Source organism: Ahaetulla prasina, chromosome 1 (genome assembly GCF_028640845.1).
Source record: "Ahaetulla prasina isolate Xishuangbanna chromosome 1, ASM2864084v1, whole genome shotgun sequence".
In the NCBI taxonomy this organism is placed as follows: Eukaryota; Metazoa; Chordata; class Lepidosauria; order Squamata; family Colubridae; genus Ahaetulla; species Ahaetulla prasina.
Genome location: NC_080539.1, coordinates 90727153 through 90754517, shown reverse-complemented (window position 1 = coordinate 90754517; position 27365 = coordinate 90727153). Strand labels below are relative to the sequence as shown.

Genomic DNA, 27365 nt, shown 5'->3' with positions numbered 1-27365 from the left:
AACTTCCAGCTGTATTTTTTGGAATGGAGATGGAAATGGTAAAAATGCATAATGGATGATTAATTCTTGCAGAAGTGTAAAATACTGGTTACTTAAAAGGGGTGTTGGTCTTACCTTCTTGTTGAGTGGAGAGAGCAGCCAGGAATGGGTTGTACTCGTCTGTTCAGTTGAAGGACTGAGTCTGTCAGAGTTGTTAAGTCCCGCCCTTGTTGCTAGCGGCTTCCAGCTTTTTGTGAAGACGAAGAAACAGACTTGATGTGTCAGGAGAAAAATGAGTTAGAAATGGAAGACCAGACTGACTAAAGGGTGGGGCTGGCTGCTGTCTCCATTCAACGAGAAGGTGTGTCTCACAGAAGGTGTGTCTCAGGTAAGACCAATGCCCCTTCTCCATAGTAGTGGAGACAGCAGTCAGAAATGAGACATACCAAAGCTGACTGTCCCTGAATCACGGGCAAGACCCAGTCTGGTAAGAAACCTCCTAATCCTGATGAACCATTGCAACACCCTGCGGCCAAATGATACCTCAGCAAAGATGAACTTATCCAATTTATAGTGTTTGATAAATGGCAAGGGGGAAGTCCAAGTGGCCACCCTGCAGATTTCCATCAGCAAAGCCTGCCGTTGACGTGGCTGGTCAAATGCACCATCACATGTGTGGGCCTTGGAAGGGAATGCAGTTTGTATGCCTGATAGTTTGCCGAATCCATCTGCCTATGATGGAAGGCATGACCCTGTAATCTAAAGAAACTGGTAAAAAACAAACAAAAAACAATCCTGTCTTAAGGAGTTCAACGGTCCGCTTAAGATAGATGTTCTGTTTCCCCCCCAACACTCCCAAGAAAAAGTCAGTCAAAGGCTCCTCCTCCTCACTCTGGTAATAATAATAACAACAGAGTTGGAAGGGACCTTGGAGGCCTTCTAGTCCAACCCCCCTGCCCAGGCAGGAAACCCTACATCATCTCAGACAGGTGGTTATCCAACATTTTCTTAAAATTTTCCAGTGTTGGAGCATTCACAACTTCTGCAGGCAAGTCGTTCCATTTATTAATTGTTCTAACTGTCAGGAAATTTCTCCTTAGTTTTTATTTATTTATTTATTTTATTTTTCATATTTATATACCGCCCTATCTCCCTAAGGACTCAGGGCGGTTCACAGGCAGTTAAAATACATATAAATACAGATTAAAAACGACGATTAAAAAACTTATTCTATTGCCAAATTATTAAAAACAGTATAAATAGTAAAAACCCCTTAAAACCAGTAACTTTAAAATCTAATCCAGTCCCGCGCAGATGAATAAGTGTGTTTTAAGCTCGCGACAAAAGGTTCAGAGGTCCGGAAGTTGACGAAGTCCTGGAGGGAGTTCGTTCCAGAGGGTGGGAGCCCCCACAGAGAAGGCCCTTCCCCTGGGTGTCGCCAGACGGCACTGCCTAGCTGACGGCACCCTGAGGAGTCCCTCTCTGTGAGAGCGCACGGGTCGGTGAGAGGTATTTGGTAGCAGTAGGCGGTCCCGTAAATAGCCCGGCCCTATGCCATGGAGCGCTTTAAAGATTGTCACCAACACCTTGAAGCGCACCCGGAAAGCCACAGGTAGCCAGTGCAGTCTGCGCAGGATAGGTGTCACACGGAAGCCACGAGGGGCTCCCTCTATCACCTGCGCAGCCGCATTCTGGACTAACTGAAGCCTCCGGATGCCCCTCAAGGGGAGCCCCATGTAGAGAGCATTGCAGTAATCTAAGTAATCTAAGTAATCTAAGTAATCTAAGCATTGCAGTAATCTAAGCATTGCAGTTCTAAGTTGCTTCTTTCCTTGATCAGTTTCCACCCATTGCTTCTTGTTCTACCCTCAGGTGCTTTGGAGAACAGCCCAACTCCCACTTCTCTGTGGCAGCCCCTGAGATATTGGAACACTGCTATCATGTCTCCCCTAGTCCTTCTTTTCATTAAACTAGACATACTCAGTTCCTGCAATCGTTCTTCATATGTTTTAGCCTCCAGTCCCCTAATCATCTTTGTTGCTCTTCTCTGCACTCTTTCTAGAGTCTCAGCATCTTTTTTACATCGTGGCGTAAGGTACAGAATAGGTCTCAACCCACCCGAGGATTTAGGAACGAGAAACAAGAGAGAGTAAAACCCCTGCCCTGCTTGATCCTCCGGCACCTGCTGGATAGTTCTAATGTCCAACAGGTGCTGAACAGCCAATTCCATAAAGAACTTTTTGTTCTTATCTCTAGAAACAGGGCAGCAGATAAAAAACCTTGGGGGGTTGGAGAGGAACTTGAGGGATAGACCAGTTCTTACACTATCCCTGACCCAGACATCTGACATAAGTTTGTCCCTTCGGTCGGCAAAGAGAGCTAGCCTCCCCCCAATGGGAGGGTCGGACATGTAGTTAGCAATGGCCTCGGAGCGAACAACTTCCTCCCCCACGAAAGGGCCATTTGCTTGGGAAAGTCCTACCTCGGGGCGGCCTGTCTAGGTGTACCCACTGTCTAAACCCAAACCCCCCCTGGGAATGGGATGTTTCAGTACCCTAATTGGATCCCCAAAATGGAGGCTGGTGGAAAAACAGAGAGTAACGGAAATTGCTTCATTGTTGAGAGGCAGGTAGCATCTTACACCTGTCCTTCACCTCAACCAGCTCCAGCCCAAACACCTTGTCTCCCGTAAAGTGAGCAGAAGCAAGACACCACTTGTGATGGCATCCGCCTGCCAATTCTTTAGCCAGAGCAGATGATGCACTGCCACAGTGGATGCCATGATCTTAGCGGCAAAGCAAGCAGAATTTAACGCAGCGTCGGCCAAGAACTGGATGGCAGCTATGATCTTATTAAGATCCTGCTGCAGTCTGGTATCATCTGCTGGTAATTTGTCCTGTAGCTGCTGCAGCGAAAGCAAAGTAGCCCTGTTATTCAGTTCCAAGAATAGAGGATTCGACACCTCCTGAGAAGGTGGAGGAATATCCCCAGCAGAAGAAGAGCTGAGCTGTGGCACATTGGTTGCTTTGAACAGCAATGACTTAAAAATGGCTGGTGGAAAGAGGCTGGTAAATGCAGGCTACTCAGGGAGGATGCCCTCATTCTCTGAGAGATCTGGGTCCCATTGTTCTACTTCTTCAAGTAGAAGAAGGCTCCCATGAGAAGGACCTGGGGAACCCAGATCCTGAAAAGACAGAAGATCATCCGGACAATGATCAACAGGTGAATCAGATGTGACAGAAATCTCAGAAAATGCTCTGATGGGCTGCTGATACCCAGCCGAGAGTGACTGCTGTATTGCTCTGGAAATAATATCCTGAATATTGTTTAGAAGGATAAATTCCCGATGTTGCGTAGCAGAAGCCCCGCCTCCACTGGGATGTGGGCAGAATGAGGGCCCAAAGAATGGCTCTGAATGGAAGCCACGTCACCAGCAGGTGGAGGCGATGGTTCAATAGTGGGCCCCCACAACCTAGCTGTTGAAATTGGCAAGTAAGTCTCGGAGAGAGACCTGGTCTGGGATCATCCCAGGAGATCGTTCATGGGATATCGGCTCAACAGGCAAACAATGATCTCCCCTGGGTATCAAGGCAGAGGCTGTGTGTTTGCTGGCCTTGTTGCAGATCTTTTGCAGAGCCTGATCCCTGCACTTCTCATCTCAGAGGGATGCCTTGCTGTGACGGTCAGCTTTGTAGTGGGAGCACGAACCCTTAATGCCTGTGGCCTTGTCCATTGGACTGCTGGCCTTATATGTCCCTGGACATGTGTCCATTGAAACCAATGCAGCTAGCTTGGCTGCTTCGGCTTTCTGGCCATTCTTTGATTTGCCCAGCACCTTAGGCATAGTTCTGTGCAGAATCTTTTATTCTTACCACTTTCAAGAAGTATGTATATATATGTAGATATACAGCAATACAGGCCGCCTCTTTCTGTCTTTTTTGTTCTTTTTGTTTGTTTGTTTGTTTGTTTTTGTTCAATTTGCTGCCAAGGAACCACTAGCAGTTGACCGTTTCATAAAGGACCAGTGCCAACAGGCCGCCCAACTAGGCACTTTCAGGCAGCAGAATAAGAAGCAGCTCAAGCACCTGGTGCAGCCAAATGGGCTATCTAAAATGGCTGCTCAAATGGAGGCTGCGGTAACCACTAATGGTGCAATGGTCCTGGTAACACAGTTCAAATCCACATCTTGAAGGCTCAAGAGTCCAATTAATAAGAAGGTAATGCAGCAAGGGTCCGAATTACCAAATGGAAGCGCAGGGCTCCACTCCCCAGCCCAACCGCGGGAAGCTCAAAATGCTGGCCGTCACTGTTCAGGGGAGCATGAAGCTCCAATGGCACCAGAAATGAAGAGCTCAAAGCTCCAAAGATGTGGCTTTATCCCAAGGCGCTGTAGCTGTTGCCACCAAGTCGGGGAAATGCTAAGGTATCATCTAAGGTGCAGGCAGGTGAAATGGGAGCATAAAGCTCCTCCAATAGTCAGAAACATTGAGCAGTGTCACTGAGTTGTAAAGAGCAAATGACCGCCCGACCAGCCCGCTCGGGAGCGTGAAGCTCCACTCAAGATCTTCCCGACTGTGGGGAGTGCAAAAGCTCCATAATCCACAACCCCAGCTCCCACAGGAGCGTGAAGCTCCACCACTTCTCCGGAACATCTGCTGTTCAACGGAGGCCCAGGTACCAGATTGGATAAAGAAATACCTGTCAGGGAGCTGGGATACCCTGTTAGCAGGCAGAGTCGAAGCCAGCCACTGGGGACGGGCACAATCCAACCAAGGTGTGGGGTTAGCCCTGTCACTCACAATCCTAAATATTAGAAGGTCCATCAATATTTGTCCAGAAGAAAAGACAGCAACCAGAAGTTGGAGAGAGAAACAATCCGACACGTCCATCCAGTCTGAAGGACTGAGTCAAAAGCTGGAAGCCCCTAGCAACAAGGGCAGGAATTAACAACTCTGACAGTCCTTCAACTGAACAGATGAGTACAACCCATTCCGGGCTGCTGTCTCCACTACTATGAAGAACTTATGAAATGCCTTAAAATCTCTGAAATCTCCACCGAAAGAGGTCCTGGCTCAATCACCTTTCTTTTCAACCATTGTTGTCATAATGTCACACAAAACTATCCAGAAAAGATCCATCCGAACGAACAAATACTAAAACCCAAACATCCACTATTAAGGAATCTCAGTTTTAAAATTGAAAAAAAAAGTTTTATCTCTAAACAAAGTCCTACAGAACATAAGAAGAAGCCATTTATTTTTAGCCTTACTTTTCAACTGAAAGTATGAAACATATCAATCACAGAATACTTAGAAGTACAACCAATATGAAGATTACTGAGCAAATGTCTCCATGAAACCTACTGAGGCTAACAGTGCTATATCTTACAAGGAAGTATTTTTGAAGAAAAAGAATGAAAATTGTTTTATTTTTCCTCTATTGGAAAGCATGCAGTAGTTACATTGTTTTGTTTATTTTTTTAAAAAATAACTAATGGACTACTGTTGAGAAATAAAACTTCTTTGCTTTTAAAAAAAGGGAGAGAGAAAGAAATGCCCAATATGTGCTCATTGTATTTCCACAAATGTAGGCAGCTAATAAAAACTTTAGAACTGAGACAAACACATTTATCAGAAGATGATACACTTTGTGTTGTTGTTTTTTAATACAGAAAATATCATACCTGTCTCTTCCAGATATAGTAAAAATGTAAGCCTCATTTTACAATCAGCACAACCTTTCCCAATTAGATTGGATGGGCTTATATTCTTATTGATCTTAGGCTCTAGAACCCTTAAACGCTTAAATTTTAAGCAGACTCTGGGAAGCTCTCAATATTAACAAAACATAATACAAAACAAACATACAAACAAAAGAACATAACATCTGCAATTCCTGTTGGAAGCTGCAGGCTGTTCATGAGACATGGTAAAAGGAAGGGTCGGCTGAGCAATCAGAGGGCCTATAGGTAGGCTCTGTTGGTGTCAGACTCACCTCCATCCATCAGTGAAACCCACAGCCTGCTTTTCCAGGAACACTTCCAAAATAAGCTGCAGAGCATGACTAGGTGGCTCAGTGGCTAAGACACTGAGCTTGTCGATCAGAAAGGTCGGCAGTTCAGCTGTTCAAATCCCTAATATAGGTCTCTTGCATGAGCAGGGATTGGACTAGAAATCAGGGGTCTCCAACCTTGGTCCCTTTAAGACTTTTGGACGTCAACTCCCAGAGTTCCTCAGCCAGCAAAGTCTTAAAGGGACCAAGGTTGGAGACCCCGGGACTAAATGATCTTCAAGGTCCCATCCAACTCTGTTACTTTTACTGCTTCCTCCAGTTCCTCTGCCAACCCAAATAGCACCTCCTTTGCCTCAGGAGCTACAACCTTTCCTGCCTCACCCAGAGATGGCCTGTGCTGTAACTTGATGTCCCATCCCACTGCACTCTCAACAGTTTGGAGGCTACTGTTCCTCCATCAGTGGCAGAAAATGGGGCTCTTCCACCTGTTCAGCCACCCTGCCTCCTCCACAGGCTCTCCACCGCTGAATTCTCTCTGGTTGGGCCTGACAAGCTTCATTTGGTAGTTGAGGCTTTGCCAGCCTCTCACACTTACCACATGCATCTGGGGCAGCATCTGATCCCAGTGCCAGGACAGCAGCAGGAAGAAGAAAATAGTGCAAATCAGACGGGGGTTAAAGTACAGGGTGACCAAAAGAACATAGATGGGGGAAGATACTGTAGGTCAGTAGGGGAAATTGAAATAGTAGCAGTTTCCACAGGACATTATTGGGGGATGCTGCAATGGATGTAAATGAAGGCCCCAAAATTTTGATCAAATGATCAGTGATGCTACATAATCACAAATAGCACTGCACAAAACAGTGCATGTCAATATTCAACACATATTGAAACATAATAAATAAATAACACAACGATGCTAATTGCAAATTTCTTATCTTTCAAGTCATGAAGTGGTATCTATTCAAATTTTCTCCCAGTTGGCAGAAAAAGAAGTAAAACACCATTGTCTCTATCAGCCTTCCTCAATTAAATACCTTCCATAATTACTCTTCTGTTACAATTAAATATTTTGTCAACCACCACGAAGACAATCTTGGAAGGAATAGTACGGTAGATCCCATCTGAACTGTCTAATTCTATCATTTTTTAACTTGTCCCATGCTACAAGAAATTAAGCATCCCTTATATATATACCTTGATGAAGATATGTTTTCTTTTATGTACACTGAGAGCATATTCTACTGCCACCGATTGCCTCCCACCGACCCGTACGCTCTCACAGGGAGGGACTCCTCAGGGTGCTGTCAGCCAGGCAGTGCCGGCTGGCGACGCCCAGGGGAAGGGCCTTTTCTGTGGGGGCTCCCGCCCTCTGGAACAAACTTCCCCCAGGACTTCGTCAACTTCCTGACCTTCGAGCCTTTCGCCGCGAGCTTAAGACACATCTTTTTTTTTGCGCAGGACTGGACTAGGATTTTAAATTTTTAAATTTGGTTTTAATGGGGTTTTTATTATTCTATTGGGGTTTTAATATTCGGCCGTATCTAATAAGTTTTTTAATTGGGGTTTTAACTTGTATTTATGTATATTTTACGTGGCTGTTAACCGCCCTGAGTCCCTCGGGAGATAGGGCGGTATATAAATATGATTAAATAAATAAATAAATAAATAAATAAATAAATAAATAAATAAATAAATAAATAAATATGCACCAAGACAAATTCCTTGTGTGTCCAATCACCCTTGGCCAATAAAAATTCTATTCTATTCTATTCTATTCTATTCTATTCTATTCTATACATACATATATACCTGTTGTGTCTGCCCCACCACCCCCGAGCCAGGCCTCCTGTCAGAAAGTGACTTGGAAAGTGAGGGGGAAGGGCCGTCAGTATTTACCTCAGGAGCACCGGCTTCCCTGGCTCAGCTCCAGGAGCCAGAAGCAGGCCAGGTGGAAGAGATAACGAGGCCTCCGTCCCCTGACTCTTTCCCCCCCAGGCCACGCCTTCAGACCCAGCTGATGGCAATCAGGCTTGGTTGGACCCTAGGTTTCGTAGGCAGGAGAGGAGGGAACAACAGAAGCAGGGGTGGGGCAGGCCTAGGAAGTGCTGAATCATGGAGCCATACCCTACAGGATATAAAGGCAGCCAGAGCTGCTTGTCTCTCTTCATAGCAGGCAAATTAACTGCTGAAGTAAGAGCTGAAGTACTGTTTGACTTATCGGCATCAAGGGAGATAACGGAGCCATTTGGCAGACACTCGCTCTTTTGCTGCCAGGGCTGATAGTGCCGGCTAATTAAGCCATCACGCGGACGGAGGCGAGGGAGGACAGAACAATACCAAAGGCAAACATCTTAAAAGATTATATTGCCAAATGTTATTAAGCATCAAAAGCTGTTGTGATCAATCTGATTCTTTTGTTGCAATATTTTTTATTGTTTTATATCATACATTTCTTTTATATCTTGAGGAGTGTGCTCTTGAAAAGGATAGAAGAAGGAAAAGAAGGGAAAGAGGGGAGAAGGAGAGGAAGGGCTGTTGTGAAATAAGGGAGATATGGAATGGTAGAAGAGCAACCCCAAGTATACTTTCAATTTTTAGGATGAAGAATGAACTAATATTAAAGTCAAAAGATAATATGTATGATTAATAATGGCTAAGAGACTATACATTTATGTATGTTTATGAGAAATAAAAATAAAAGAAACTTTTTATAAAAAAAAGACTGTGGTCTCTAGTTGTCCAAGGTTTTAATATATGAACAAACATTATCATTATCGTCATTATAATCATATGTATATAAACAAATATACAGTAACATATAAACAAATAAACAAATTTCTTACTTGATGGTTATATAATTGATTTTACAATGGGAGATAATATATGTTATAATATGATGGATGTGATCAATCTGATTCTTAAGTATCTTTAAAGGTAAAGGTAAAGGTTACCCTCGCACATATGTGCTAGTCGTTCCCGACTCTAGGGGCCGGTGCTCATCTCCGTTTCAAAGCCAAAGAGCCAGCGCTGTCCGAAGATGTCTCCGTGGCTGGCATGACTAAACACCAAAGGCACACAGAACGCTGTTACCTTCCCACCAAAGGTGGTCCCTATTTTTCTACTTGCATTTTTTATGTGCTTTCGAACTGCTAAGTGGGCAGAAGCTGGGACAAGTAACGGGAGCTCACCCCATTATGCGGCACTAGGGATTCGAACCACTGAACTGCCAACCTTTCGGTTGACAAACTCAGCGTCTTAGCTACTGAGCCACCACGTCCCTATTAGTACCTTTACTGGTATTTATTTATCAAATTTAGGTACTCTACCACCCATCACACTCTCAGATTTACTTGCTTTCTGACATCAACCAGAAATCCCCATTCACCCACAGCAGAAACAACTATCTCAATTATTTTTCTTTATTCCCTTTACCACGATTTTTAGAAAAGATAGAGAAGGGTTAGAAAATTGAACCTTTTTAATAGTCACATTCTGATAAAACATGTATTCCAAGATAGGATGAAGAAAAAGCATTCTGTGGGAGGGTGGGGTTGGGGTTGGTGAACGGATATAAAACTACAGGTAGTCCTCGACTTAACAACAGTTCGTTTAGTGACTGTTCAAAATTACAACGGCACTGAAAAAGGTAAATTATGACTATATTTCACACTTACGACCATTGCAGTATCCCCATGGTCATGTGACCAAAATTCAGAGACATATTTATGACGGTTGCCGTGTCCCGGTCATGTGATCCCCTTTTGTGACTTTCTGACAAGCAAAATAAATGGGGAATCCAGTTTCACTTAACAACCATGTTACTTATTTAACAACTGCAGTGGTTCACTTAACAACTGTGGCAAGAAAGATCATAAAATGGGGCAAAATTCACTTAACAAATGTCTTGCTTAATAACAGAAAGGTTGGGCTCAATTGTGGCCATAAATCAAGGACTACCTGTATGTGATAAAATTATTAGTTATGAATATGCCAATAAATACAAATTGTAAAATCTGGAAATAGAAGAATCTGTGATCTGGGTCATGTGAATTATTAGACTACTTATCCATAAATTTCATCTCTATTTAGGTAAAGGTGATACGCTTTCTCTTTTTTTAATTCTGAGTAGGGTATTCATGGTTATGTATCTTTACAGTAAAGTAAGTTCCACTGTATTCATCTTCAAAATTTCAGCCTTTACATATTGTGAACTTGAATAGATGAGTTAAAATAACTGAATGCCAGTATTACAATGCCAACAGCAATAACACAAATTAAAGAAAATGTTGACCATGAACTGTTCAAGGGAGCATGGCAGTATCATTCCTCTAGAACTCCAGAAGATACAAAACATATTTATCTCACTTATATCCGCCATATACACATCCATCTATTCTGAACAATTCCTAACACAGCAAATGTGGAACTAAACTTGCAAAGAATTTCTCAATCAAATGATCTAGATCTGATTGTCTTTAATTATTTAAGTAGCTCAACTTCTAAAACCTTATTGTCTGCAATATATTAAACAGAATATAAAGAATATTTATTCCTCTAAATTAGAAGGTAACCTTTATATGCATAAGAGCACCAACGTGCCTACCATTCCTGTCCTAATGTTCCCTTTGATTGTATCCAATTTCATATAGTTATTACATACTTATGATTATATTTATGCTTATATATCGTATAGTTATTTCATGCTTATGCTTATATATATTGTTGTGACAAATAAATAAATTGCTGCTTGCAATTACTGCAGGTTCAAATCCCACCAGGCCCAAGGCTGACTCAGCCTTCCATCCTTTATAAGGTAGGTAAAATGAGGACCCAGATTATTGGGGGCAATAAATTGACTTTGTATATAATATACAAATGGATGAAGACTATTGCTTAACATAGTGTAAGCCGCCCTGAGTCTTCGGAGAAGGGCGGGATATGTGGCCTTCCGGGTGCGCTTCAAGGTTTTGGTAACCACCTTTAAAGCACTCCATGGCATAGGGCCGGGTTACTTACGGGACCGCCTACTGCTACCGATTACCTCTCACCGACCCGTGCGCTCTCACAGAGAGGGACTCCTCGGGGTGCCGTCAGCTAGGCAATGTCGTCTGGCGGCGCCCCGGGGAAGGGCCTTCTCTGTGGGGGCTCCCACCCTCTGGAACGAACTCCCCCCAGGACTCCGTCAACTTCCAGACCTCCGAACCTTCCGTCGCGAGCTTAAGACACACTTATTCATCTGTGCAGGACTGGACTAGATTTTAAATTTTATAGGGGTTTTAATTAGTTTTAATATTTATATCATTTTTTAAGAATCGGGCTTTAGAATAAGTTTTTTAAATGGTTATTTTTAATTTGTATATAAATGTTTTTATCTGCCTGTGAACCGCCCTGAGTCCTTCGGGAGATAGGGCGGTATACAAATACGAATAATAAATAAATAAAAATAAATAAATAAATGCAAATAAAAATAAATAAATAAATAAATAAATAAAAATAAATAAATAAATAAAATAAAATAAAAATATGTGCGTAATATTCTCTGGCTGGATAATTATGCATGTTTACTGCAAAAAGTTTAAATACAGAATGAACGTGTTTGATCAAAGTAAACAGTACCTGTGTCCTTGTCTCTCTGTGTGTATGTGTGTGCGTGCAACTATTTTAGCATGACGACTACAAAAATTTATTTATTAGAAAGCAGGAGGCGGCAGTTTTCTGGATTTCTATTTCACCTAGTCATATAGAAAGATTCTAGTTATTCCGGAAGGACAAATCAAAGCATAAATAAATGGCAGTCAGATAGCAATCGTTCTATGCAAAAGATACATTGGTGACTCTGCTTTTTTAATCCTTATTGGCTTAATATGACATACTTTCTCTTTAGTTAGTGGAACCAATTTAGTCACATTTTTTGCATATGCTAACCATATAACCTGGGTTTAAGCTCTATGCTAAACTTTGCTTGAGAGCTCAATGAGTCATGCATATATGGTCATTTTGCTGAACAAGTGTTGCCAAATTGCAGGTGAAAAATCCAGATCGCAACAGAGAGTTATTTTGGGTATCTCTTGGTGGCTGTTGCAGCCAGAATCTGGTATTTATGGACTGAATCCTATGTAGACAAGGCAAGCTTGCACAAGCTTTAAACTAGGATATTTTAGTCTAATGTAATGGATAATTCCAAGTACTTTGTTAACTCAAAGATAGGAAGGGAACTGTTTTATTCTCAAATAACTCTTAATTGGTCATTAATCAAGTCATCCGATGTGAACCAAAATATTGGTTGGCTATCAAACCATGCCCTCAGCTATTTGGCTAGTCAACAATAATATAATGAAGACTTTCCAATATATTCAATACAAGAACTCATGAAAAACTGGGTAAGACCTGGAAGAATAATGAAATTCCACAGTAGAGGAACTGACAGACTTAAGCATTGGGCCTTATCTATCAAGATGCAGTTCAATGTGCCTAGCAGTTGTGGGATTCAGCCTGTTCTCTCCGGATCGGGCGAACCAGTAGTGGCGACTGTGGGAGGCTCCGCCCACCCGCCCAGACGTAAACCGCGAATACTGCTCATGTGCAGAAGGACGTGTGTATGCATAGATGAGGTGCGTGTGAACACATTTGCAAACTGATAGGGAAGATAAGTGAATGCTAGATATTTTCTGTCACACTGGTTATGTTTGGACAGCACTCTGGGCACCAGCTCATTTAAGTTTAGTTTAGAATTAGGTTAATTTCTATTTTGGTGTGTTGTGAGAACACAAGAATTTAGATTAATTCAATTAATTGTGGCTCATGTAAACAGGTATAAGAGTATGATCACAGCTATATTGTTTATGTGATACTTTGAGACGCATTTCACAGTATCCTAGTGATAGAAAAGCTGAGTTAAAGAAGTACTATGAATACATTTCACTTACTTTATTTCCTACTTTTTAACATATAAACATTATTTCAGGCACCTTTCTTTCTGGATTTATTCCTACCCTTCTCTTCGTCTTTGCATATCAATACAATACTATGTTTTTATAGAGCTCTGCAGACTGCAGGGTTGGAAATGCGAGTCCTTGCCTGTAAGTGGCTTTTCTGTGGCTCAAGATGTTGCCTACAGAACATCTCAGAGGAATTAATAGCTGGCAGTTACAGGAGTGTTATCATGTTTATGGCCCATAGCACAATCAATGAAAATCAATTGACCAATAATTGCATTCCATCAAGTTAAATTGTGGAAGAGTAGATCTCTCCAGGGACTGGAAATAAGATGTGGAGCCTTTCACCTCTAGGTCAGTCACCACAAACACAACTCAAGTCAATAATGACTGAAAGTCATTAATGTTGTGTTAGTAAAAAAGACTAATGCTAAACTTTGTTACAACATCTCTTCTTGTACCATAGCCTCAGGGTCTACAGCAAGACTAGAAGAATGTCTTCTTAATTTTCAAGTTCTTCTCATGTTGATATATTCTCAGGTTTAGGAGAGAGATGTACTATACTGCTAGAAGTGGCAGATTATATGGTAGGCTTTGCTCTCTGAAGAACGCCTGTTCCTCAAATTAAGAATAACAGCCATTTAAAGAATTGATCATGTAGAGACAACAAGAAAGTGATATTCCAAATATTAAGGAAGTCACAATGCACAGGCCAAACTCAAGTTAACATTGAAGAGAAGAGAACCATACAGCTTAGTCCTCAGATAAAACCATTTGTTCAGCAACCATTCAAAGGTACGATGACAGTGAATCAGAGTTCTGTCCATTGTAACATCCCCACAACCGCATGGTCATGATCTTGGTTCTTAGCTCATGGTTATAAGATCACAGAGAGACATGGTCACATAATTTCCATTTGCAGCTTTCCCTGCCAGCTCCCCACAAGCAAAATCAATGGGGAAGCCAGTTGGCAATGTCACAAGCTGTTCTGTAAGCCCACTGAGAAGCCATATTATGGAATATGAGATGCAACACTGTTGCACCACCCATCCTCTGTAAAACCTACCTGAAGCCCTTAACCGCAATCCATAGTGCCTGCTCATGGCTCCTGCCAGTCCACCCATAGTCCCCCTCAAACTGCTCACAGTCTGTAGCACCCACCCATGGTTCCCTGCACTCAGCAATGCCAGTCTGTACCACTCACTTATGCACTGCAGCTATTGCTCATCACCCTTGTGTCATGTGACAATCTCTCTTAACAACCCATGTGTCTCTGGGTTATCATGGCAACTAGGACTGCTTCAGGAAATGCTTCCATGACCTATGATTTTATGATAATTTTACGCCACATCATTCTATTTTGAATGCATACCTTACATATTTTTTCCTGAATTGAACATTAAAAAATGGTCTTGTAAGGAAGTAATGTTGCTTTATATGACACTGCAGTTGACACTCAGTAATTTATTCATTGAGCATTGTCATTTATTTATTCAATTTATCTGATATTGCCTAACTTGAAACAATTCTGGGCAGCTAAGAATATACCCAAACAATATCAGAATTGACAAATATCAACAGCACCAAACTCAAATAAAAAGGGGGGGGGAAATCAAAATGGTAAACCCAATATATCCCAAAACATGCCACTAGCAATTGATCTCTGTCAAGGGATACCAGTCAATTTAGTCCAAGGTGTGTTACAAGATCCAGATCCTTAGGGCTCTTTGGAGCACCATAAGGGTTTCAGAGGGAACCTAATTTTGAAGGGCAAGCGCTGCGAAAGAATTGGTGTTCTTCCTGGGTCCTGATCAATGGCTTTCTTTAATTAAAGAGCAATTCAGTTCCTGTGCAGTTGAGAAATCATTTTACTCAGGGGTGAAATCTAAAAATTTTCCCTACCAGTTCTGTGGGCGTGGCTTAATTGGTGGACATGGCTTGGTGGTCAGGTGACTGAATAGGCATGGCCAATAATAATAAATAATAAAAATAATAAAGTATACAAAACTTGGGAGTGCACCGGTCTACCTTCTTTAAAAATAGAGGCACCGGGCTTCCGGTTTGGCAACGCAGGCTTCGTGGACGTTCCTTTGGGATCGTCTGCCCTGGGTTTCGTCAAACCATCCCTGACAGCGTAAATGGGCTGTCAAATGGTTTGGAATTCTCTCCCCCGGGTGAAGGGGGAGGGAAGAGTGGTCAGGTTTTGGGTAGAGCTCCCCGGGAGTCCCTGGAATTTAACCAGGGGATCGAAGGGTGAGAGCTCCCCTTTAGCCTGACGAAGCTCCGTGCCCAGGGTGCTTCTGTTTATACAGAACGAGAAGCCGCGACCACCTCTGTGCCAAGATTTATTTCTAAAGAGAACTTAACAAAGACAGAACAAAGTAGGAGGTCTAGCAAGAATTTGCAAGTAATAAATCTTAACTTCACCTCTTAAATAGCTTTCCTTTGAACTAACTTTTAACTTGAGTGGATTTAAAATGGCGTTTGCAATATACAAAGGAAAGTGAAACTATAAAAGGACAAAGGAAGAAGAACATAATAAGCTACTTTTTTAAATGGAATGAACAAGAATTGTTAATGATTTTTTTCTCTTTTTACCTTTTTCTTTATCACAATGTTTAAGAAGAAAAGTTTATTGAATTTTTTTTTCTCTTTTTGGTAGATTTTACAGTTTATGAATGGTTCTTAAGCAAACAGAACTAACTATTAAAATCTTGCAAACTTCTTCATTTCAAATATGGAATTTTTTTTTTTATAGGAACTTTTGGAGGCTTATCTTTTCTTAATAAGTTTTTAAACAAGAGATTTTTACACTAATATATTAAAGATTGGAAATTCTTTATTGTTAGATGTTAAGCTGATTGGTGAGCAGATGGTGGAAAATGTGTAAGAAATGTGTAAGATAGAAGACAAGGGGAAGGAGAATGCTTAAGATGTGATTTTGATGGTATTTTCTTTTTTTAATATATAGGGTTTAATTTTTACAACTGATTTGATATATGTGAAGTATAAAGGAATGGGAAGATGGAATATTGTTTAACTTTTGGAGGACAGATAGAAAAATTTATGGATGTAATGTTGGTATTTGGTTAAATAGAATTTAATTGTTATGATTGATATATTTTGGATATAAGTTATAATTTTAATAATGTTATTTGACAGATGTAAGGTAAATTGAAGAAATATTAATATTTGCAATGTTATTTGATTTATGTAAGTGATATTTTTGGAGATTGAAAATGTGTAAGGAAATGTGTAAGATAGAAGACAAGGGGAAGGAGAATGCTTAAGATGTGATTTTGATGGTATTTATATATATATATATATATATATATATATATATATATAGGGTTTAATTTTTACAACTGACTTATTTTGGGTATAAGGTGTTACTATTTGATATATGTGAGGTATAAAGGAATGGGAAGATGGAATATTGTTTAACCTTTGGAGGACAGATAGAAAAATTTATGGATGTAATGTTGGTATTTGGTTAAATAGAATTTAATTGTTATAATTGATATATTTTGGATATAAGTTATAATTTTAATAATGTTATTTGACAGATGTAAGGTAAATTGAAGAAATATTAATATTAGCAATGTTATTTGATTTATGTAAGTGATATTAAAGATATGAGAAGATAGAATATTGTTTATTTTTGGAGATTGGATAAAAATTAAGAATTTAAGCTGGAAATATGAATTATATTTGGGAGACTGTTTAAGGAAGAAAGGTATATTATAAAAGAATTTCTGATGAATACTGGAAGATGGAATATCGTTTTGGTCTTGATCGATGAAGATTGGATATTAAAAACTATAAGATTCTGAAGACTTCAGGAGTGGAATGGATTGATATATATTTGGTGTTAATTGATGAAGATTGGATATTAAAAACTATGTATTTTATTGATGAACTGGAAATACTAATTTAATTGGAAGATTCTGAAGATTTTAGGAGTGGAATGGACTGATATATAATGGACTGGAAGAAGAATGTACTTTTTTGTTTCTGGAAGGGGAGTTAAGGCCTTAGAGAGAGGAGTGGCTATGGATTTGATTTATGTTGTATTTTAATTTATGATTGTTAATTTTATACCCTGTACTTTGCTCTGGGAAGTCTCAGGGGGTGGGAGGGGGGAGGGAGGGGGAGGGAGATGAAGGATCAATGTAAAGGAATGATTGAAGATATGTAATTAAGAAATAGAAATAATTTGAAATGAAATCGGGGCTGCTCAGCTGCCATTTCAGAAGGGAATGGAAAGGGAGAGGAGTGAGTGAAGGAAGAAAGTAGGTAGGAAAGAGAGAGGTAGAAAAGGGGGAAAGGAGAGGAAGAAGAAAGGTGAAAGAGAGAGGGTTAGAAAGGGTGGAAGAGAAGAGTAGGGAAGGAGGAGAGGATGTAGAAAAGCGAAGGAGAGGAAGGATGAAGAAAGTAGAAGAAAGTAGAGAAGGGAGGAGGAAAGGTTTGTTAAGGAAGGAAGTGGTAGCTGGGCAGGTCCGAATAAGTAACAAATGAAAGTTAATGACTAATGTTGAATAAGAGACTGTATATTGAATAGGTTGTTGGAAAATGAAAATAAAACTTTTTACAAAAAAAAAAAAAAATAGAGGCACCGGTCTACCAATTGCCCTTTTTTGGGAGGCACCAGTCTACCATCTTTAAAAATAGAGGCACCAGTCTACCAATTGCCTTTTTTTGGGAGGCAGCAGTCTACCTTCTTTAAAAATAGAGGCACCGATCTACTAGTCACCTACAGCGCTGATCAGCTGTAGTGTGGCCCTTTGAAGCGCCATGGCAGTCATTTACAGCTGTTTGCAGCTATATCACCACCGAGAGCTTCAGGGACAGAGAAGAGGAACAGAGAGGCATTGGCGGTTGGAGGGGGGGCTAGGGATTTTTGCTACCGGTTCTCCGAATTACCCGCCCCCATTGCTACCGGATCATGCGATCCGGTCCAAACCAGGAGCATTTCACCCAATTTTACTTCATTCATGTAAACTTCATTCATGTACTAGATATAGTGCTTTTGTTCTATAGGCGCATTTCAAATTTTAGAGCATATCATGTGCACCTATAGCTGATTTACGAACTATAGTCAGACTTATTCTAGCATACAGTATAACCCAGCCTAGTTGTGGTCCACCACCCACACCCCAAAAAAGGATTGTGTCAGGCCTGGAAACCATACTAAGCCGTTGTCAAGGTTCCAGAAAAACGTCTTCTGCATAAAGAAAACTCAGAAGCCATTGTCTTTAAGAGTTCTTTACTAGCATGAGGAAACTGGCACACGATGAGTGAAATTCCAAAACTGAACTTCCGGATTCTTTTCCCAGTTATACAAACCCCAAGAGTCCCACCCCCCTGACCCCTTTGATGGTCACATGGTCCCACGTTCTCCCAGTTCATTCGAATATCTTCTCGCCACTCTTCCTGCAGATGTGAACACCATCCGACCTTGACCGCCTGAAGAATGTTACCATACCCCTCAGCCCTCCTTCTTCCCCTCAGGGGAAAAATGTGGCAGCATCTGGAAACCTAAAGTCTAGTATGGTTTCCAGGCCTGACAGCCGTAAGTTTCCAGACGCTGCCACATTTCTCTCCTGAGGGGAAGAAGGGGGGGTGATGGGTATGGTTACATTCTTCAAGCGGTCAAGGTCGGATTGTGTTTGCATCTGCAGAAGGAGTGGCAAGAAGAGATTTCGAATAAAGTGGAAGAACGTTGGACCATGTGACTGGCAAAGGGGTTAGGGGGATGGGACTCTTGGGGTTTGTATAACTGAGAAAAGAATCCGGAAGTTTCAGTTTTGGAATTTCACTCATCGTGTGCCAGTTTCCTTATGCTAGTAAAGAACTTTAAAAGACAATGGCTTCAGAATTTTTTTTTATGCAGAAGAGGTTTTTCTGGAACCCTGACAGATTGATGGAGTAAATAGTGGTTCAGTTAACTATCTTTAAGCAATTAGGAGAAATAGGAAGTTGTCTGATTACATCATGGATATTATGTTAGGTGCATTCATTCACAAAATACTCACCAAAAAATGAACTGTAAGATAACTTCTCCAGTCGTCCCCCCCTCAAGATGCTTCCTATTATTTCAGCTTACCTTTGTTATTTTGGGCAGAGGAGGGGCAGAGGGCAAGGACATTCTTCCAAAGAAAGGGTTGGACATTTTTATTTTCTAAGATTATTTAAGGTTGCCAGAGACATTTTCAATGTTACAAACTAGTGCTGAATATGGGGTTGGAAGTCCGAACTGAAGGGTATCAGGTACCTATGCTTACTAAAATAATGTTATCTGACTAGTACAACAAAGATTGGGTTTAATAATACCGTGATGATAGGAAATTCTATCAGGTTGATAAATGCTACATGTTTTATTTTATTTGTTTTTAAGAAATAAACTGTACTCTAGAAATAAACATACTACAGTATTTTACATTTAGAAGGATTAAAGGGTTTAAGTTTATTAGGTAACTTTATTGGCTATTCTAGTGCATTTTGTTAGCAATGCAGTGTTGAAAATGAGCCAAACCAGCTGCCATACACAACAACTCCAATTAAATACTTGTTAATGAACTTAGTGGAGTAGTGTATTCTGTTCTATTTCTTGGCTGTCTTTACAGCCACTTACATTAGCAAATTTGGCAGTGTAGTATAAAGCTATGATAGATTCAAATTATATTGAATTTAAGTAATCACTTATAGGATTTACCTAAAATTTTCAGAAATCTGGTAAATTATGGACTTTTTTTGTCAAATGGCTAGTTCTAGGATGCCATATTCATAAGAATTCTGTTTAGTACATCGTATCTCAACTCTTTTAGCAATATGATTTTATCCATATTAAAGGTAAAGGTAAAGGTTCCCCTCGCACATATGTGCTAGTCATTGCCAACTCAAGGGGGCGGTGCTCATCTCCGTTTCAAAGCCGAAGAGCCAGCGCTGTCCGAAGACATCTCCGTGGTCATGTGGCCGGCATGACTAGACACCAAAGGCACACGGAACGCTGTTATCTTCCCACCAAAGATGGTCCCTATTTTTTCTACCTGCATTTTTACATGCTTTCGAAACTGCTAGGTTGGCAGAAGCTGGGACAAGTAACAGGAGCTCACCCTGTTACACAGCAGCACTAGCTGCTATGCACTACCCATATTAAGGATGTTTTAATCCCTTCTCCAACATAAATTCTTCAACAAGCTCTTAAGATTCCAAGTGTGCTTTTACCCAATTCTTTTTATCTTGCCAAGTTTTGTATTGCTACAAAAAGCATCTGTTCCATTGCCCAGAATGTTATGGTCCTAAGCAAATTTCACTTGGTCCAAAACACTTAGATTTGTATCTGGCATTGGTTATACGGAACATGTGACTTACTTGTAAAATAAACTCTAGTGGTTATGGCTGTGATTCTAGACACATTTAGAACTGCTAGATATAAGTTATAATTTCTATAGACTTGATATCAGGTTTTTCCAAATATTTCTTTGTGAATGAGGTACAACGTTAAGATCTCCAAGAGGTTCTTCTGTATGGCCCATCATACTAAGTCTTTGGTTTGATGAGGAAAGATCTTTTCATTCAATGGAATTCTTTAACAAGGAAGATTTGTCTAGGTCCACCTCTGTGTCCCCTTGTGGTTAGAAAAATATGGTCATGTAAGTTTACCGATAGCAATAGCACTTAGATTTATCGTGTTTCCCCAAAAATAAGACCCTGTCTTATTTTTTTTTTAACCCCGAAATAAGCGCTTGGCCTTATTTTCAGGGAGGGCTTATTATTTTGGGGTGCATGGAACAAGATGGGGCTCCTCTTGCCATCTTACCTGATTTCCAGTTCTGCATTTAAATATTTTCGGGGAGGGCTTATTTTCGGGGGAAGGCTTATTTTATCACATGCGCTCAAAAGCCCGATTCGGCTTATTATCAGGGGCTATCATTTCGGGGAAACAGGGTATATATCGCTTCATAGTGCTTTACATCCCTCTCTAAGCAGAGTCAGCATATTGCCCCCAACAACCTGGGTCCTCATTTTACTGACCTTGGAAAGATTGAAGGCTGAGTCAACCTTGAGTCTGGTGAGATTCGATCTGCCAAACTGCTGGCAGCCGGTGATCAGCAGAGGTAGCCTGCAGTGCTGTATTCTAACCACTGCGCCACCATGGCTCAAGTATGTCTTGCTTGATAAAATTGAGGGTATATGTTGGGCATTTGTTATGTTTTTTCTTCCTGCCATTAAATATGCTTTAATTATAATTTTTAATTTGTCTCTAGCTTTTTCTTTCAGAGTGATCAGTATGTAAAATATAACCAACCATATATCTATTATTATCCAATTGATAATGATCCAATTTTACAGAGGAATTATTGAGTCTGTCATTTGCACCTCTATAACTGTCTGGTTCGGTTCTGCAACCCAACAAGAAAAACACAGACTTCAGAGGATAATTAGAACTGCAGAAAAAATAATTGCTACCAACTTGCCTTCCATTGAGGACCTGTATACTGCACGAATCAAGAAGAGGGCCGTGAAAATATTTGCAGATCCCTCGCATCCTGGACATAAACTGTTTCAACTCCTACCCTCAAAACGACGCTATAGAGCACTGCACACCAGAACAACTAGACATAAGAACAGTTTTTTCCCGAAGGCCATCACTCTGCTAAACAAATAATTCCCTCAACACTGTCAGACTATTTACTGAATCTGCACTACTATTAATCGTTTCATAGTTCCCATCACCAATCTCTTTCCACTTATGACTGTATGACTATAACTTGTTGCTGGCAATCCTTATGATTTATATTGATATATTGATCATCAATTGTGTTGTAAATGTTGTACCTTGATGAACGTATCTTTTCTTTTATGTACACTGAGAGCGTATGCACCAAGACAAATTCCTTGTGTGTCCAATCACACTTGGCCAATAAAATTCTATTCTATTCTATTCTATTATTAAAATTACCCAGGCATTATTTTAGCAATTACATTGGCATACCTCTTTAACGTCTTAGTTGAAACATAAATTATTTCTTAATACTTGTTTTTCTAGACAGTTGTGTTATATCTCATATTCTATGATAAATGTTCCTAAGAGGGATTGCAGGTGTGTGTATGTGTAATGTAGCCTATCCAATGAGTCAAGGCAACATATGTTCAAATAAAACCATAAAACATGTCAAACAGAACACCAAATTTCAATGACCCTATACTATAAGTACCACAGTTTTGAAAATTCATTGGAAAATTATACTTTCTAATGACTTTTTGAAGTTTAGCAGGTAAATAGTCACCTTAATCGTGGGCTCCACTATTCCAGGGTGACTGGGCTGCCACCAAAAATGTTGCTAAACAGATGCCTCCTTCAAATCTTGAAGGTGAAATTCTTGAGACCACCTGGATCAGGTGGTCTCAAAGGTAACAAGTAACTGGGCAATAGTGAACTTCTTAGTTGATAATCTGAGTTCCTGAATTCCAAGTGATTCGTCTGTCATCTCACTAGATTTTCCTTACTTAGCTTCTAACTGTGAGTGACTATTTCTGTTACAAAATCTTGGTGAAAATGTCACAAAGTCCTGCTTGAACTTCTTCAGACCTATTACTCCCTAACAATATCTAGATAACCCAAAACAAGGCCACTTGGATAAAAACCTTAAGACAGATTTATTGTGCAGAAGAATGCTGCTTTGTCATCTCTACTGAAGCTGACATGGAAGAAGAACTTTCAAGTCAACTACAGGTAGCAGAAGAGGAGGGGGTGGGCCTACTGCAGAAACTCCTCCCAGCTTCGGAGAATGCAGACCTGAGCACAGAGCATGCAAAGGACATTTGTGCAGCTTCTTGCACAGCGAAGGTTTATCTTACCTTGACTGTCTGCCTTCAAAACCAAACTGCTTCCTGACCCATATTTGGATTCTTCCACCTGGTCTATGCTCTGATGATCGAAAGAGACCTCTCAGTAACAATCCCATCCAGCACTTTCATTGCTTCTATATTCCCAAAGTTGATCATGTACCTAAATGATATATCTATAGACTGTTGGGAAATACCCCATCTACTCACTAGAAATCTAACAGATCCATAGAGTAGCTGGGATAGACCATCTTAAAAATGTTACATTGTTCCCAAATCATGTTAATTATCTCTTTCTTTTGCAATCATGAATCTTTTGCTTTCTAATCCAATATTTTACTAATGGAAAGGAATGTCTACTGTCAGTCAGCTATATTGCTGATTATGAGCTGCGGTGATACAATGGTTAGAACGCAGCACTGCAGACTACTTCTGCTGACTGCCAGTTGCCTGCAATTTGGCAGTTTGAATCTCACCAAGCTCAAGGTTGACTCAGCCTTCCATCCTTCCGAGGTCAATAAAATGAGAACCCAGATTAGAGAGGGATGTAAAGCACTGTGAAGTGGTATATAAGTCTAAATGCTATTGCTATTGCTACACGTCCCATATGATCACAACTATCTGAAATAGGCTTCATTCTACTAGTTTACAATAATGACTATACACTTACCGAATCATACTATACTCTTCCTGTTCTACTATGCTCAGATTCATGTGCCCCATTCTACAATGCTGCAAAACTTACTTTACCATGTTTCAAAGAAAATGAGGAAAGATTAGGTTTATCAAGCTTCATACAATTTTCCAAGAGTATTTTGAACATCTTGCACATTTCTTTTAATGTCTGAAATTATGCACATCTTCTAAGTACGTGTATGTATGCATGTATTGGGCTGCAGCACACAGATAAAATGAAAAGCAAAATCCAAGATGATAAAAAAATCATGCTAACATATGCTAACATAGAATATAGAATATGCTAACACTGAATAGCAAATGATTAAAATTCCTCTGCTGAGACACTGTTCAGAAAGATACAGGTTATATTTTGGAGGCTATGTCTAGTTTTAATATATTCATTTCTCCAGAGAAAGCAAACAAACAACCCTTCATTAGTCTCTAAACTAGAGACAGTGTTACAGAAATAAATTATTTTAGTGTACAGTAAATCATCTGAAAGAATTAGTTGATTTAATATTGAATTACACTGATGCAGTTTGAAAATATATTACAGATTTTAGATGTGTCTTAGATGTGTTTTATACAAATTATCACTATACACATACAGACACTTTAATTTGATTCACTTTTTTTGTATTTTTATACTGACTAATATATTTTTTCAGACATTTTCTTCTTTTAATACTTCCAGAATAACAGAGGTGGAAGGGCCTTCTAGTCCAATCCCTTGCTGAAGCAGAAGACCCTATTATCATTTCAAATAAGTGGTTGTCCAATCTCTTCAAAAAATCTCCAGTGATGAAGCCTCCACAACTTATAAAAGCAAGCCATTTTACTGATTAATTGTTTTAACTGTCATAAAATTTCTTTTTAGTTCTAGGTTGGTTCTCTCCTGGATTAGTTTCTACCCATTGCTTCTTGTCCTGCCTTCTGGTGCTTTGGATAATAGGTTGACCTCCTCTTCTCTGTGGTAGCTACAAGTATAATTACCATATTTTTTGGAGTATAAGATGCACCTTTTCCCCCCAAAAAAGAGGGTGAAAATCTGGGTGCGTCTTATACTCCAAATGTAGCCCCGCCCAGCTTCTCAAACAGAGATTTCAGAGGTTGAAAAAAGCATCAGAAATGGAGCTTCAGAAAAAAAGCCCCAAACAGAGCTTAGAAAAAAAGCCTCAAACGGAGCTTCAGAAAAAAAGCCCCAAACGGAGCTTCAGAAAAAAAGCCTCAAACGGAGCTTCAGAAAAAAAGCCCCAAACGGAGCTTCAGAAAAAAAGCCGCAAACGGAGCTTCAGAAAAGAAACTCCCAAACAGAGCTTCAGAGGCTTTTTCCTGAAGCTTTATTTTGGAGGCTTTCAGAGGCAGAATTTTTTTTTTCTCAAATGGAGTTTCAGAGGCAGGAAAAAAAACAAAAAAAAAAGCAAGGCACAGAGCTCACAACCAAGGAACCTGTTGCTAAAATGGGAACAGCTGATTGGGGGTATTCTGGGAGGCCGATCCACCTGCCAATCAGCTTTTTTCTTATTTTCCTCCCCAAAAACTAAGGTGCGTCTTATACTCCGGTGCGTCTTATACTCCGAAAAATATAATATGTTACATTATTCTCACAACTGTATTTCAGAGGTAGTTCAATGGCAAGTCCATATTTAGAATGGGATATAGAATTAATCATTTTAGTAAATACTTTAATACTTTAATAAATGCTTTGCACAGAAGAAATCTCACTTGAGTTTTGCATTGGTGTGTGTGTGTTTATTATGTATCTCCTTTTGAACTTCCTTCTAACTCTCCATCGACTATGAACAAAATTATTTCTTGGTTTTTAGCCTGATTTAGGTTTAAAAACCAAACTTCTTTGCAGCATCCATTTGTTTATGGTAAAGATGCTCTTTACGTGGCAGTAAAGTTCAAAATGAATGCACATTTTTGCCTGGTCAAGAAGCAATGTGGATTCATAAAGCAAGTTTTGAAACAATACAGGCAATTTTTATATGTTTAGCAATTTCCCATAATCTGTTCCAATAATAAAAAAGATGAATAAATTAAGTTCAACAGGCATGAATTCTTCAAGGAAAAGCCCTTGAGCAATGACAAAATCTAACTAGCAATACAGAGTTGATGGAACTTCATGCTTCACTGTATGTTGCACAAACAAAATCATTTACAAACAACAAGCTGAAAATGTATTGCCTTACTGGGTGAATCAGTGATAGATGTGTGTGTGTGTGTGTGTGTGTATGTGTGTACACATCCCCACACACATATACACATATTTCTTTTTGCACTTGACACTTCATGCAATTATTTCCTGAAGTCTTGTTCTGCAACCAAATTACTAAAAGAATTATTTTTAGGAACAAAACATGTTGTTATTTTTTAAACACGCTTATGCATATGCACAAGCCAATTTGATTTCAATCTGATTTATAAAGTAGATTTCCCTTTGTGATATTGCACATCTTAAAAGCCAATTTCATTCAAATTCAATAGGGAAAGCACATTTTACACATAAAAAGTACTTTGGCACTATAATTTTTTAAAAATCATCTTGTTCATGTTTCATCACCATGTCAAAAGATTTGTAACATGACAAATAGAAGAAGTAATTAATCCTTCAGCACCTAGAACATTTTGATAATAATTAATAACATCATTTTACCCTTTAAATTGAGATTTCAGTTAAAGCATATTTTTCAACATCATTTTATCTTTGTATCATGAAAATTATTATCTTGCCAACCAACTACATTAACTATTGTGAACGACAACAAAAAGTCTCTAAAGAATAATGGCCTATGAAAACAAAATATAACAAACTTCCAATTTTGATAAAAAAGATATATATTTTCCTATATGAGAATTTAGGGTGGAGAATACATTATTATTTGGTTAATGAATACATTAACCAATTAATAATTTCAATATTAGCAAATTTATTTTTAAAAATATGCTTAATTAATTGGTGGGCATGGCTTGGTGGTAACCCCAAATTTAGTGCGCTTGCATGCAATCCAGTATCATGCCACTTGAAGAAGTCAAACCATATTTATTTATTTAATAAATTTATATAAATGCTAATCTCAATAAACAATCTCTCCTGAGATGAGATTAAATTCAATCACATTGAAACCAGACAGCATTATTTACGTTTATTTTTACAGTAAAAAACAATTCTATAGAGGCCATTTAGGCAAATCTTAAATCATGGCTAATATGTTTTTGTCATAATTTCTCTAAGGTAATCTGATTTCAACCAACTAACTCAACCATCTCCTTGGATTTATTATCAAAGAACAACTGAACATGAATTAAATAATTTCCTAAGGAATCCCACTCCCAAGGTTGTCTGGAGATTGCTTGAGTCTTCTGGAGAACATAAAACCTGACAAAACTCCACAAAACCATCTTATTTAATAACATCCAGAGACCACAAGCTTAGTGCAGGTAGTCCCCAACTTATAAACAGTGACCCATTCAAAGTTACAACAGCACTGATAAAATGATTTACAATCGTTTTTCACACTTCTGACAATTACAGCATCCCCATGGCCACATGATCAAAATTTGGATGCTTGGCAACTGACTCATATTTATGACTGTTGTAGTGCCTGGATCACGTGATCACCTTTTGTGACTTTCTATCAAGTAATGTCAAAGGGGAAGACAGATTCACTTAACAATGGTGTTAGTAAATTAATTGCAGCGGTTCACTGAACAATTGTAGCAAGAAAGATAGTAAAATGGGGAAAAATTCACTTAGCAACTGTCTCACTTAACAGAGGAAATGTTGGGCAAATTTCTCATCATAAGTTGAGGACTACCTATACCCTTATGGAAAAAGCTAATCTGATGAGAAATGAGATGCTACAAGGCCTAAGTTGCAGACAAGAAGCAAAAAAGAGAAGA

The 27365-nt window shown here is 39.5% G+C and overlaps 1 protein-coding gene across 1 annotated transcript in view; it reads right to left on the bottom strand.

Annotated features, from left to right (window-relative positions):
- The window catches only part of PRKN (parkin RBR E3 ubiquitin protein ligase), an 821278-nt gene that overhangs the window by 743370 nt on the left and 50543 nt on the right, over window positions 1-27365 (bottom strand). Inside the window, exon 2 of the mRNA XM_058168152.1 lies at window positions 115-251. Within this exon, the coding sequence (XP_058024135.1) occupies window positions 115-251 (137 nt within the window). The remainder of the gene's footprint in view (window positions 1-114; window positions 252-27365) is intronic.